The 15,516-nt window shown below is 38.3% G+C and overlaps 1 protein-coding gene across 3 annotated transcripts in view; it reads right to left on the bottom strand.

Annotated features, from left to right (window-relative positions):
* RTN3 (reticulon 3) overlaps positions 1-15,516 on the bottom strand; it is a 66,944-nt gene that overhangs the window by 36,703 nt on the left and 14,725 nt on the right. The window contains exons 2-3 of one of the 3 annotated variants that reach the window (XM_082748186.1): positions 15,015-15,071; positions 2,819-5,173 (exon numbers count right to left, since the gene is read on the bottom strand). The exons of the other annotated variants lie outside the window; for them this stretch is intronic. Of the exons in view, the coding sequence (XP_082604312.1) occupies positions 2,819-5,173; positions 15,015-15,071 (2,412 nt within the window). The remainder of the gene's footprint in view (positions 1-2,818; positions 5,174-15,014; positions 15,072-15,516) is intronic. 3 annotated transcript variants of the gene reach the window in all.

Genomic DNA, 15,516 nt, shown 5'->3' with positions numbered 1-15,516 from the left:
CTGAAGCACCCAGGTGCCCCAAAATAAATAAAGTCTAAAATAAATAAATAAATAAATAAGCCCAAAACCTCCCAAAAAACAAAAACTTCCACAACTTTGTAGTTGTTTTTGTACATAATTTTTTTTCCTTAGAATAAATTCCTAGAAACAAAACTGCTAGATCAGTTCTAGGACTCTGTTACATACTGCCAAAATGCCTTCCAGAAAAGTTGTAAAAACTTACATCTACCTATCATCAAAATATCTACCTGCCTATTTCCTTGTATTCTTGCCAATCTGGATACTAAAACCCAAAAACCTGTCTTCACCAAGTTAGGTATATGAGCAAGGAACTAAATTTTCCCCAAATGATTCGTTATACCATAGATCATACCATAATTATTGAATTATATATATATATATAGTAGCATCATAAAGGAAATGAAGTGTATGCTTCATTACAAACTTGTACACAATATCCCATAAGACAGCAAAAAAAAACCCCACTATTATTTTTCATTGTTTCTTTTGCCTATTTTCCCCATAATTTCAGGCAGAACATAATTACAGAACAGGTTTTACTTTAAAGGGAAGACTATTCAGATTTACTACTCAGAACTAGAGACTGATGTATTTTGCTGAAGTAGTTATATTTTAAAAGATTTAGTCATAAAGACAGACAACTTAAAAAGGTTTTCTATTTTGAAGTCTGCAAAGGAAAGCCCTTTAGCTTCTTGGTCTAATTATACTGGTGTTTAATTAGCATCTAAAAATGTCTACTAATGATAGAATTTGGCCAGTGACAAATATCCTAAGCTTCCATAGCCCTCTTCACCTCTCACAATAGATTAAATAACTCGGTTAAGAATTACTAATAATTAGTATTTACACAATACTTTGTTTACTACAACATCATAAAGCAGAGCAAAATAATCATTACCATATTAACAAAGGAAGATGCCAAACCAGTTAGGTGAGTTATCTGAGGTCACACTAAAGCAGGAATTTGCCAAAATTAGACACTGAAATTCTTGTAGCCTAATTCCCATATGCCTTATCACTCAAAAGAACAACCTGTGAGAATTATGACAACAATTTACAAAGAAACCTAGAATATACCAGAGTCAGAGTCACATTATGAAAATTATATTGAAGATCATCTCCTGAAACATCCTCACTTTATGGAGAAGGAAACTGAGGCCCCAAAAGGTAATACACTTAACTGCTCAAAGCCTTCTAGAAGCTATAAAGCAACAATGAAAACTCAGCACTCCTCTATCCAAGCTCAGCGATCTTCAATTACTAGAGTGTAACAGTCATCCTTCACTGCTTCTTCAAATTTTTCAGTTTATAAAACAGTCTCAATGTTTTCACTGATACTGAACAATTCACTCACAATTAACAAATAATTACCCAGTACCTACCATATGCCAGGTCCTGTACTTTGTGTTAAATGAGTATTTATTATGTGCTAAGCACTGCATCACTTGCATGTCCACATTTGATCCCCACAATATCATAAGGTAAGCACGATTATCTCTATTTTAAAGATTAAAATTTAGAAAGACTAAGTAATCTGCCTGTGGTCTTCAGTAAGGAAATAAAAGGTAAAGGTGCCGCGGCTGAAGGGCAGCGGCCATGGCTCTGGAGACCCCCCACAGTCATGCACCTCAACCAGGGCCACAGGTGGAGAACATGAGCAAGCCAAGGCAATGCTGAGGGCATGGGCACCTAATGAGGCACATCACACTGGCGAAGGACAAGCTCTTGACAGACACCCCCGTAGGGGGAGCTGAGCAGTGCTCTGGCTGCCACCAGGATAGAACAGTCAGTGGTCGCTAAGGGCTGGACCTCCTCCCCATTCTATGCAAAATACAATGTTTATGGGGGGGGGGGGGAGTGGTATAATCACTTTTATAAGTTTATGCCAACAAAAAAATCTTATTTTTATTTTAAATAGTATAACTCTGTATATCATTTCATTCGAAAAGAGGGATCTACTGTCAGAGAAGCCTGCAAAACCACAGATCCCTACGTAGCACCTAAGAGTGACTGCACAACGTAGAGGTTGTGGGTCCCTTTTGGAAGCCTTTAAATATCCTTTTCTGCTTACACCTTCCAAGATCCCAGAACAGACAGCATTTGCAGTAATTTAACTAAAGGCTGATTTCGAGAAAAGGAATCATTCAAATAAACAGACAAGACAACGGGAAGGGCTTCCAGTACCACACAATAAATTTGGCCTAAAGGGTATTCAGTAAGGTCCAAAGTAGAAGAATGCATGACTTCTCTTAAGCAATACTCATGAAACAGTACTATAATACATTACTGGTTACCTACTTTCAGAGTGTAAAATCTCTGTAGTATAAGATCACATTAATTAAAAGTTTCATTTGCTGTCGTTCCCAGCTGGAATTCCTTGATCTTTGATTGCTAAATAGATTTCAGAGCCAAAAACCCAAGTGGTAACAAGCAGTTCTACTATAATGGAGATTTAAAAGCAAGCTTTCTAAATAAATAAATGTCTAAGGATATTCTTAACGCAGCAACTGCTCTAGGGCCAACCTGTAAGGAAAGGAGAACCTTGACGGGGGAGAAAAAACTGGAACATAAAAAATGTTTTAAGAAGAGTATTAAAAAGTGGTCTACTGCTTTGGGAAATTTTTGTGTAAGAGAGACCAATCAAGGCAACCACACAAAAAATTCTACCTTTCCCCATTATGCAGTGTTGTTTTTATTCTAGCCATAATTTTGGTGACATAAAATCAGATGACACTCTAATAAGTAATCAACCACAGCAGAATTAATCACATGCAGTATTTCTAATGTAAATGATTACCTGAGAAGTCTGTGAGAAGTCTTGCTAGGACTTGCTTGTTTACCACTTCAGTCATACTAAGGCTCGAAATAGTATCTACCCTAGTGGTTTCTTTGCTAATTGTGGGCTTCTTGGAAATCCCAAGATCAGATCCAGCATTAACTTCTGTGTGTTCTAGGACATCAGACGATCTCTGAAGCCAAGAAGATTCTGGATCACATGTGAAAATCTGCTTGGATACTTTTTCAGGAGGAGATTCTGCACTACCCGGTACAGAAGCTGACTTCTCAACCTTCTTTTCACTCAGCTCCTTAAGAGCTTTGATTGTGAGCTGTTCCTGTTCTAAGTCAAGAGATGCTGCTGGAGTACCTTGGGCAGGGAAAACATCCAGAACCGTACTTCCGTCGTTAGTCTCTCTGCTTTGTTCAGGGTGTTTGCTTGTTCCGTCTTTAATTTCAGAATCACCTGATTCAGTTTCATGCAAGGCTTCCAAAGCTTTAAAGTCTGAAGTCTTCTCTGATGTTGCCTGAAAGGCATTTCCTGCACGTTTATCTGCAATTCCTTCCACTCTGGTTTCTCTAAAGGCTGCTATCAGGTCCTCTGGGGAAGAATCATCTGCATTTTTAACACTTTTTTCATGTACTGACTCCAAACAGGCAGAAGTTGTCACATGTAATGAGAATTCTCTCTCCTTAAGAACACTTGGAGACAGAACTGAAGGAAGTTTGGGCTTCTCAGTTGCAACGGGCTTTTCAGGAGCAACTTCGCTTATGCTGCCTGACTGCCCCACGTCTCCCGACATGCCATTCCGATCAGGTACTTGGGAACGTACCGCCTCCCCAGTTGCACTCCTTTCAAGACTATCAGGCTGAACTTGTGCTGCCTCAGAGCCACTGACTGGCCCTTCAAAGGTTTCACATGTTTTACTTTCCCTGCTGCCACCGACAATTTCTTCGATTTCTCTTTCATCCCTTTTTACAATAGTGCTTGCAACGGAAACAGGTTTTTCAGCCTGAACTTTGTTACTTTCAAATGAAATATTGGTTGGGACGTCCTCTATTACTGTGTCATCAGACTCACCAGAACTATCAGCCTCTGTGGCTTCTGCTAACATAGAGCTCTGCCAGTTCACGTCACCTTTTAGGTGGCCGTCAGGTAAGACCACTTTCACAGTGGCCACTCCAGAACCCAAAGAGACACCTTTCTCAAGAGGCGATCTAGGTAACTCTGAAAGTGTATTATCTTCTTTCTGCACACTGCCTCCCATGCCTTTGATACTAATTTCCTTTGCGGAATGGAGACAGTCTGGCATAGGTTTTTCAATGACAGCATTTTCTTGTGGGAGAGAGGTCGGTGCCCAGTCACTTGCTGATTTGATGGGAGCGCTCCCATTAATAGAACAAATGGGAAATTTCTGGTGAGCGTTAGTTTTAAGATTTACAACTGGGATTTCTGAATTATATTCACTCCTATCAAGTCCTGTAGTTTTTGTGATGTAATCAGATTTCTTGCTCTCTTCTTTTGCTTGGGGAACCAAATCCCAAGTCAGTATTTCATTAGTAAAGTTATGTATATCATTCACACATCTAGACACTTCTTCCAGCGCTGCAGTTGTGTGCGAAAACTGTCTAGTGAGTAACGCAGAAGTTGGATAGCGCCCTGCCTCTTTACTTCTCAGCGGAAATAATTTGTCATTAGACTCCAACAAAATGTCTGCAGACGATTCTTTATCAACGTGCACTGCCCAACTACCAAAATCATTTGTGCTCTCCTTATATGCATCTTTAAATTCTTTGTCAAATGCTTCTTTGTCAATAATTACTTCAAATGGTGACTCGGGGGAATCCTTTTCAGTAATATCACCTCCTGAAAGTTCAGATGGGGATAAGGAATATGTACAAACGCCTTGTGCCTTAGGCTCCTGGGTGAGTGGTTTCTGGGCTGGAGGCAAAGTGAACTTGTCAGTAACCTCCAAGCCGGTTTTATCATCGGTTCCTGCTACCTCATTTGGGTTCTTGGACTCTTGATCTTTATTTATTTGCTGTTCCATTAGACCAACTTCCTTTGAGAGAAAAGCAGGACGATCTGGGAAACTGGCTGGAATGGAAGGACGGTTATACTCAACGCCTTCTGCAACAGAAACTGGGGAGCATGCTATGCCTTTATTGGTCCCTTGAGGCTTTTCCATTTTTTTCGCATCTAGGAGGGTCAAACAGTCTTTTCCTTCTTTGGCTAAAATAGGCTGGCTGCCTAACACACTGCTTTTTTCTCCGTGTGGTATAGTAAGGTCAGTGTTACGCATTTCAGAAGACGAAAAAAGGGAGGAAGTCATAATTTCTGAAGGTGGCTCATCAGAGCAAAGAGAGCTCAATCCCTCTATGGTCAGAATTTGAAAGAAAAAAGTTTGTTTACCAGGTACAATCACACATTAACTAGTGAGGCCAAGCAGCATGCTTTTCATTTTCCAAGTTACATACACACAGGATGTACACACACACACACACAAAATATATAACAAAACAACGATCAACAGCTATCCTATAAAACATGCATAAAAAGTGCCAAGAGTGAAACAGAAAAGCTGTATCATGCTACAAATTGCAGATGACAAAAGATTTTCATGACAAATATATTTCCGTCTACTTTTTCCATTGTAAAGGTAAAGCATAAAGAAATGTAATGAGATTGGGAAATCTGGCGAAGTTTTTTCCCCCTGTTTTTTTGGTAGAGCTATTCAGTGTAATCAATATAAAACAACTTAATATTATGAAGTACTGATATGTTCTCATCTGTAAGCTGCACATTTCAGTACACAGAGCTTCCACAAACCCACTGTTCTTTTTGATTCTCAGGAGATACAGTGGATCCCCTCCTGAGCCTAAGAATCAGACTAGAATTACTCTACTCTACCCACAGGGAAGATTGGTCTCAGGTATAGACGGCCTCATTTTATTTATTTATTTTTATTTTTAAAAAAAATTATTTACTTATTTGACAGAGAGAGAGAGAGAGCAAGAGAGGGAACACAAGCAGGGGGAGTGGGAGAGGGAGAAGCAGATTTTCCACCAAGCAGGGAGCCCAATGTGGGACTCGATCCCAGGACCCTGGGATAATGACCTGAGCGGAAGGCAGACGCTTAATGACTGTGCCACGCAGGGATCCCTAGACGGCATCATTTTAAACTAAAAAGAGTATGAAATGATTGGCCTGCTCCAAAATTTCTTGCACCAATGTGACAATCTAACCAACACAAAACTGTGCAAACTGGTAAGGTTTATTCTGTGATTAAGAAGAGTTAACCCCATGGCGCCTGGGTGGCTCAGATGGTTAAGTGACTGCCTTTGGCTCAGGTCATGACCCTGAAGTCCTGGGATGGAGCCCCATATTGGGCTCCCTGATCAGTGAGGAGCCTGCTTCTCCCTCTAACCCTGCCCCCTCTCGTGCTCTCTCTCTCTCAAATAAATAAAATCTTAAAAATAAAAGAGTTAACACCAGAGATCCTTTTAAAACAGAAAATATCCCTCTAAAAGTAATAGATTAATTAAATCTTATCAATTATTAATACTACAGCAGCCAATGATTTATCACATTGTTTTCCAACTTTCCAATCTAGCAAGTTTTTACTGAAGAAAAGATCAAGACTGTCCCAAGGGTAGTAAGTGCTGTCTTTCTTGCACATTGTTGCTATCTCTGGAGTTAGAACAAGTAGGTCTTAAATACATAGTTCCAAATGAGTGCATCAAAGATTCAGTCTGGTCAGATGAGACCTGAACAGGCTCTGGACAGCACAGCGCTGAGTGTGAATGAGGGACTGTGAATTTGTGGAAGAGAAAAACATATGGGATGACTTTTATTCAGCTTATGCTCTTTTTCATGTGAGAAGCTGAATAACAGAAGCAAAATTGTGACTTTATTAAAAATCATTTTATAAGGCTGAAAAGAAATAAAAATTAAATATCTTACTCCAAAAAATAGAATTAACTATTATAAAAAATGTTTCCAAATGCCAGATGAAGTTCCTCTATTTCAACACATCACTGAAATTTCACGTAATAGAATCCGACCTTTAGAATAGTATTTTAACTATTGGGGCGCCTGAGTGGCTCAGTGGGTTCAAGCCTCTGCCTTTGGTCCTGGGATCGAGCCCCACATTGGGCTCTCTGCTTAGCAGGGAGCTGCTTCCTCCTCTCTCTCTGCCTGCCTGTGATATCTATCTGTCAAATAAATAAATAAAATCTTAAAAAAAAAACAAAACACAAACAAACCCTGAAATTTAAAGAGCTACATTTTTAGTAGTTCATTTATAGGCTACATTTAAATATGAAATATTCCATGATATGAGCTATGTATTATTACTGAACTTACTGGTTACTGTTTCTACCAGGAAATGTTCAGTGGATTAAATCTGGATTAAGGACTAAAGATTAAATCTGGATTAAAGATTAAAACTGTTTGGGAGCCCCTCCCTTCAAACAAGAATGGAACTCTTGACACGATCAAAACTGACTCCCACTTTATAGGGAATGCAAGGCTTATATGTTTTATAGAGACTAAGGTATCAGAGGACTCAGACCAATCAACTTCTAGACAGAAGTGGACAAAATGAATTAGTAGTAATTCCACAAATATTAGTGCCTATCATGTGCCAGACACTGCCTTAGAAACTAGATTAAAAGCAGTGAACAAAACAAAAGATCCCTTGTGTTTGTGGTGCTGTAAGAGCACCTGCGCCCAGAGCAGGAGACAGACAATGAGCAGAATCAGTGAGTACAATGATGATGATGATGTGGTGGTGATGGTGGTGGGCTGGAAGAAAGGAAAAAGGAAGCAACCTACCCTGAATGCTAACAGAAGAATGCGCTTATTACCAGGGGGAAAAAGCATGGTGGAACCCTTCTAACATGCTTTGTCAGACACAAACTTGTCAGTTTTCCAAGCCTTGTTTCTCTCCTTTATTCCTTGAACTCTTTTTTTTCCCCCTTGAACTCAATACTCCAGAAGTTTTAAGTTAGGTATATAATAATCTGAGGTAAAGCTAGAAGATTAGGTTAGAAATCAGCAAGTTCTGCAATAAATAAAACTTATAACATTCTCTAATTAATTCTTTAATATGATGTCACTATTATGCATACAAAAAAACTTCAGTCATATTCCTAATAATAATTTTGTGATATTTATAATTTGTGAATTTATATGGAGTAGATAGTGCTTTTGCGGGGAGGGGGGGTTGGCCTGGGGGCAAAAAGAGCTTAATGCTGCTCTAACTCCTCTTAGACTGTGAGATACAGGTGCCAGCCCTCACCATTGTCAATCAAGCTTTCCCATGTGTAACAAAGTTAAGTTAGCATTCGCATCTGTGCTTCAACTTTAATCATCATGTTTAGAATTTCAGCAAATGAAAAGAAGTTTCTTTGGCTAGATGAAGCCCTAACAAACTTGGACAGAGCTGACTTGTACCCAGACAATGGAAAAAACTGGGCTGGAAGTAAAGAGTTTATAAAGGCATGAAAACATTAAATAGAACGAGACCAGAATCTACTAAGCCTTTTCTAGAACGGCTCCCATAAGCAAAGACTCCTCCAATTAGTGAGTATGGCACTTAATAGTCATTGGTGTTGTCCAAGACTGCAAAACAGCAGAAAACGCCAGGAGTTCGAAGGCTGTTAGTTTTTACAACACCGTGTACACTGTAAAAGTGCCTGACAGAATGACTCTGAATCATCTTACATCTCAGAAAATGCCCATTCCCTTTCCCTTTTCAAAGGATTCAACCCTTCACATGCACTACAAGGGACTTTCAATATCACTCAAAATCAATGTCTGTCAAAATATTCTAGTATTTTCTAGTTCAGGTATTTGCTGTAATAGGATTTAATGTGCATATTCATTTTCAAGAATTCTAATTACTTAAAAATCTGGTATGGATCTATACACCTAATAGGTTTGTTTAAAAAGGGAATTACACACGGTAAGAGGTGAAAAATGTCATAACCTGAGAATGTTCCCAAATTTATCCAGTACTGAGCTTCTTGCTTACCTGTATCTTCCTAAGCTCTAAATACTTATAGGTCCCCACTTAAGTGAAGTGTACTATTCAAAATAAGATTAGAAAACTAAGTTGGCAGTCTAAATTTCTAGACCGCTCCCACATCAAAAAATTCAAAATGCAAAATGCAAAACAGGGGCGCCTGGGTGGCTCAGTCGTTAAGAGTCTGCCTTCAGGGGTATCAGGGTGGCTCAGTGGTTTAAGGCCTCTGCCTTTGGCTTAGGTCATGATCTCAGGGTCCTGGGATAGAGCCCTGCATCGGGCTCTCTGCTGGGCGGGGAGCCTACCTCCTCCTCCCTCTCTGCCTACTTGTGATCTCTGTCAAATAAATAAAATATTAAAAAAAAAAAAAAAAAAAAAAAGAGTCTGCCTTCGGCTCAGGTCATAATCCCGGGGTCCTGGGGTCGAACCCCACATCGGGCTCCCTACTCAGTGGGAAGCCTGCTTCTCCCTCTCCCATTCCCCCTGCTTGTGTTCTCTCTCGTTGTGTCTCTGTCAAATAAATAAATAAAATCTTTAAAAAAAAAAAAAGATGCAAAATCATTTGATCAATACTTATTAATCATGTGGCCTTGACAAGTTGCTAAATCTCTCTAAAAAAACAGTGATACTAAAAAACCTAACTTGAGAACTGCTGTGAGGATTAAATGAGTTAATACGTGAAAAGTGCTTAGAGTGCTATCTGGCACTTGGTAAATCCTCAGTAAATGTCCACAGACACCACATTCTCAAAATAAATAAATAAATAAATAAATAAATAAATAATAAAATAATATATTTTTTTCTCCTGGCACAGAAACTCCAGATCATATGCTTTTTTGATAAGGGGAGAGTATATAAATCCTCATTCAGAGATTCAGACACTTTCTCAAATAAAAAGTAATTTAAAGTAATTTAAAGAGCTTTTACCTATTTCAAAAGTTTGGGTGATGCAACTTCTGAACCAGTTATTACAAAACGAATGCCTGTGGCATTCCAAGAATTATGCTGGGTTCTGTGTAGGTAAAGACATTTAAGGCAGCCCAACACATAAAAAAATTCGAAGGCAATGTTAAAAGAAAAAAGAACTGTTCCTGAACAAAAGGTTTCATTTTACCACCAAGATCAAAGTAGATTTTAGTTCGATGTCAACTAGCTGAATAATATGACAACATGGCACAAAACCAGTCTTGGATGCCATCTTTGACACTCCCTTTCAAACTTTAGAACTACTAGTACTTCATGTATGATCTCTGCATTAGGTGACTCAGAATTTCCTGAGCGCGATGCAATCTGCATTACAAGTTTCCTAGGTAATGAACCTGGTTGAAAACCAGAGCTGTACTACACTTTATGAATTTTATAAAGGTAAAAAAAATTAAGCTGTACTTCAGAACTCCAGTCCCGTAAAAATCCCACAGGAGATGAGCCTGATGCTTTTGACTCTCACTCTTGTCCCTGTCCTTGTCCAGATGCACAGCTTACAGGTTAGTAGGGAATGGGCAGTCCTTTTGTGCCTGCTTTAAATACTTCAATCTACTCATTTTAAAGTATAGTGACTCACACGAAATTTTGACTGGAATAAAGCAAAAGCCCCATTTGACTGGAGACTAAGGTGTGGGAACTCAGGAACAATGTTCCCTCTTCTATGCCTGCAGTATTTTATCTCAGAACAAGGTGGGGAGTTAAAAAGGACGTGAAGAGGGGCGTCTGGGTGGCTCAGTGGGTTAAAGCCTCTGCCTTCGCTCAGGTCATGATCCCGGGGTCTTGGGGGGTCATAGGATCAAGCCCTGTATCGGGCTCTCTGCTCAGCAGGGAGCCTGTTTCCTCCTTTCTCTCTGCCTACTTGTGATCTCTGTCAAATAAATAAATAAAATCTTAAAAAAAAAAAAAGGGACACGATGAAAAAATCAACTTCCAAGTGAATACTGTGTTCACTTCAAGTAAATACACCAAAATGAAAACAACAACAACAACAAAAAAACCTTTTCATAATACTGTTTACTCTATACTTCATAAGTTTCCTTTTACTTTCTTATTCCCCAAATGGACTTTTCAAAAAAGATTTAATATTTTTATTCAGGTGTTGGTAACTTGATTACTAAAAATAATGTGATCTAGAAATAAGTAAATAATGAATGTCATATCCTATTATCAGAGTTCTCCCTAAAAAAGGGAATAGCTTAGAATTCTGTTTTAGGGAGTGCCTGGGTGGCTCAGTTGGTTAAGCGACTGTCTTCTGCTCAGGCTGTGATCCTGGACTCCCAGGGACAAGTCCCACATCAGGCTCCCTGCTCTGCAAGGAATCTGCTTCTCCCTGACCCTGTCTCTCATGCTCTGTCTCTCTCTCATTCTCTCTCAAATAATAAATAAATAAAATCATAACAAAAAAAAAAAAAAAAGGAATTCTGTTTCAGATACCATTTGGTTACTTCCCCTCCCTCCTCACTAAGGAAATTCATTACTTTTAATTAAAAGGATAGTTGCACCATGGAAAAGCCATACACATCAGCGAAGAAATACTATGCATATTCATACAAGGGAGGCTTGAAATATTCAGGTATAGGTTTTCCTACACTTGAAATTTCTCATGTTCACAAAACAGGAAGGAAAGACAAATTCTCGTGCAAAACAGTATCAGCAACTTTCAGCCACAGCATCAAAATAGGAAGTTAGCCAGCAGACACTTTGCAGCCAAGCTAGATCCTAAACAAAAAGTCTCTTCTGTACAAAGAAAAATGTTTTGCTTTTGTTAAAAAAAAGGCTGTAACTGGCAAATTTTTTTCCTCAAATGCTTGCCCCAAAGTTCAGTGTTTAACTTCCTATTCCAGATGCCTACTGCATTACTCAAACTGAATGCAAATGTTCATTACTGCAAATGTGCTTCCAGTTCCTCAGCTTCCCCTCTTTCCCATCTTATTTTTATCTACTTTTTCTCCATGTTTTCTGAAGAAAATCAGTGTATGTTTCAGCCTCCACTCTTATCAAAGGTTTCAGAAGTAGAAACCAAATTGCAGTTTGATTTTGTGCTCATGGAGGGAGCACAGCCCCCCCACAATACTAAATTACATCACTAACAGCAACGATATGGCTAAAATAGTAATTTCTGCCTCTTCCCTCGCTCTTATGACTGTAGCATTAACCTCAAAATGACATCTCTAACAATATCTGCAAACCCTAAAATACAACTAATATACTTTATCATCTTTACCATAAGGCAGTGCTTATGAGCATGGACTTTGGAGTCCTTCATCTGTCATTTATTCACTCTGTGATCTTGAGTAAGTTACTGCACCATTTTAAACCCATGTCAACTGGTAAATGAGCTAGTAACCTTTCCTCTATGAAACTGGCTGGATTAAATGAAACGATTCACATAAAGTACGGAACACAGTAAAAGCTCAATAAAAACGAGCCTACATGTATACATCTGTTAATATCTTTATTTTACATTATTGGAAAACACCACTTAAATTTATTCCCCTATTTTGAAACACTTAGGAATTAGGCTGAAATTAAATTCTGCTTGATAAGAAAAAAGTAATCAATGAGAAAAGACTACAAAGGACCTAGTTAGGAATACAACTTATTTAAAAAGAAACTGATTATTCTAATACGTCATTACAAATGTATTTAATGGCTGTCAAAAAGTTTGTTTTGCTACCTTAAATAGCTGTCTACTTCAAAGGACTACAATTTAATAAATATTACATAATTCTCTCTTGAAAATTTAACTGCCCTTCCTTTATCCAGCCCACAAATTAGTGGCAGTTTTTTGTACATTCATCTCCCTGGAGGCCAACAACAACTATTTCAGGATCGAAGAGGTCATTCTCAAACATGAAAATGTCATACTTAATAATTGTTACTATGGGGGCGCCTGGGTGACTCAGTGGGTTAAAGCTCTGCCTTCAGCTCAGGTCATGATCCCAGGGTCCTGGGATCGAGCCCCACATTGGGCTCTCTGCTCAGCGGGGAGCCTGCTTCCTCCTCTCTCTGCCTGCCTCCCTGCCTACTTGTGATTTCTGTCAAATAAATAATTAAATAAATAATCTTTTTTTTTTTTTTTTAATTGTTACTATGGCTTAGAGATCTAAAAGCAAGACACCAGTCTCAAAGGCAAAGTAAGTGCCTGAGAGTTAAGGAAGCCAGAGACGGATGAGTTAGTTGGGTTAATGCCAGTGATGGACTCAAGGTTCCTCTTGGTGGCAGCAGCCAATCTGAAAGCTCTGCATTGGGCCAGACTGGTCCCAGCTATCTCCCCAAGGGTTTTAATCCAGTGAAACAAGGACACCAACATCCTCTTTCCTTATTTTTATAAGGCACACTAGAAGCTACCATTCTTGGCTACTCTGGAATGCATCTAATCACTTGCCAAGGTGTTTCCTCAAACAATAGGCTGATCTCTAGACCTGCCAGCGAAGTAGAGCACCTCCTGGGTCACTTTTCCATTACGTGTTTTTTTTTTGCAGGAGAAAAAAGCTAGTGGTAATAATGGCTAGACTGGAACACCTTCAGGGATATGGCTTTTTTTAACTGCCTCTTTATAATACTCGTTTAACAATAACATTATCCTGAATCTACACTGCTCAAAATAACTTTTTAAGCAAAAAGGAAAAATGGCAAATCTATTTTCCTTTACAAACTTTCATATTCACTGTGACACTGAAGCCTACTTAAATGTTAGTTTTTAATTAGCAAAATCCTTTTTATTTACTCTATTCTACTTGAATGTGTGTATAATTTTTTAAGCTATGACACTTATCTTGTCAACATTCCATACATTAGGTATGTTGTACTTGGCTTGCATTATTACACTATTTAGGATATCAATTATCCCCTTTCTGTATGAAAAAAGTGCTGAAGGTTATAACCATGAAGAATGTATTTTAAAAGATCTGAAATATTTACAATAGAGAAAATGTAATCATTTGTTACGTTATGATGTTTTTACCAGTTTATCTTCCAGATTTGGGGGAAAAATTCCAGATAAACTGGAATACCCACTTGCCTAAATTATTAAATTACTCATAAGGAAAAAAACTCTTAAAATCAATCTGGTTGGATTTCAGATGTCCAGTCACTTTGGAGGTTTGAGTTATTTTTCTAATATTCACAAAATATCTACTTTTAATGTAAACACTTAATTTCAAAGGTCATGATTTGACCCACAAGTTACCCAAATTCATACAATGAGATACATTACAAAGGGGCCGGGGAACCTAATATTATCAGCCTGATTTAAAAGCAACAAATTATCTACCATGTTTCATAAAAAATATACTACATTCACTTTAACCCATTTCGTTTTCATTCTTAGAAGGTCAAAGCCTTCCTATCAAACCAGCATCCAGACTTTACATCTAGAGAATTCCAGCTGGGACAATAATCTGTTTGCACAGGGCTTTTCAGACCTATCTAGTGAGTTTAATTACCTTTTTTAAAAATAAGCATTTCCCATTGACCTATATTTTAGGTTGACTACAACCATACAAATGAAACTGCTTTATTATTAGTGTAACAGAGCACAGTGCAGATTCTTGGTAGTGCTACCCCAACAAACATATAGCTATCACACTTGATTCCCTTTTTCACTGGCCAGCAGAGTAAACAAACAATCCCACAAAGCTACAGCTTAATCTCTAGGAAAACAAGCCTTGCTTGCCAAAAAGTCAACTGACTGGTTCAGTGTTCCCAGGCAATTTGGAACCAGCCTAGCTCTTGGGACAAATCTCAGATAAATTCACACTAAAGTACTCCAGCTCAGTTAGTGCATTGGTAGTTCAGTGGAAGCACACTTTAATACTGTCCCCCCCCCCCCCAAATCCACTACCACTCCAAACCAGTTATATAACTGCAAATCAGGAGGTTAAATGCATCCTACAGTGGGTTGTTTTATGAGCTACAATTCTGTCTGCTCTAAATTCTGTGGGTGAGTTTATAATTTTTAAGAAATGCTGAAAACTATACCTAAAGTTTATGTCCTTTAAAGGGTTCACCTAACTAGTCTTACCCTATTTTATTAACCGTTATAGGAAATCCAATGCAACTACTAAATATGAAGGTCTGCCTTGTAGTTTGTATCTCAAGAGATTTGGGAGCAATAGGAAACTTGTGCCTCATGTCCCCAGTTACAGCCTCTTTCTCAACATTTTTCTTTTATTAATGCACACAAAAAAATGACAGACTTGCCTTGTGAGGTCGGAAATAGAGATACAGGCTGAGAGGAAGAGGAAGAAACAAAGGAATCTGAAAGAAAATATAGAGCGTGAGAATTTGACAACCTCACACAGGAATTTTAACTTTAACTCTCCAACTTTTTTTGGGGGGGGGCAAGCATCATAATTTCATTGGGTTTAAACAAGAGGGGAAAACTCATATCTTTATTTCCATTTACTGCTTTCACTCACCTGGCAGCAAAACCTTATTTCATTTTCAAGATGCATTTCTATAAGTTAATCAATTCAAATGTTTTAGTCATATATTCTCACCTTCAAAGAAAAAAGAGGAACCTCTAGCATTTTTAAACAAGTATAACCTCAAGAAAGATGATACTATCCTGCAACTCTTTGACTCTTTGTGGGAAAGAAAAAAGAGGTACCTGAGTACTAACGGATATTTGCTTTTAATCATTCTCAACTGCATTTTGAAGAGTTAGTCACTAATACAAGCATTTAAAGGTATATACTTGGCA

This window comes from Mustela nivalis (assembly GCF_964662115.1).
Source record: "Mustela nivalis genome assembly, chromosome: 9".
NCBI lineage: Eukaryota > Metazoa > Chordata > Mammalia > Carnivora > Mustelidae > Mustela > Mustela nivalis.
This window is presented reverse-complemented; position numbering and strand designations above follow the sequence as displayed.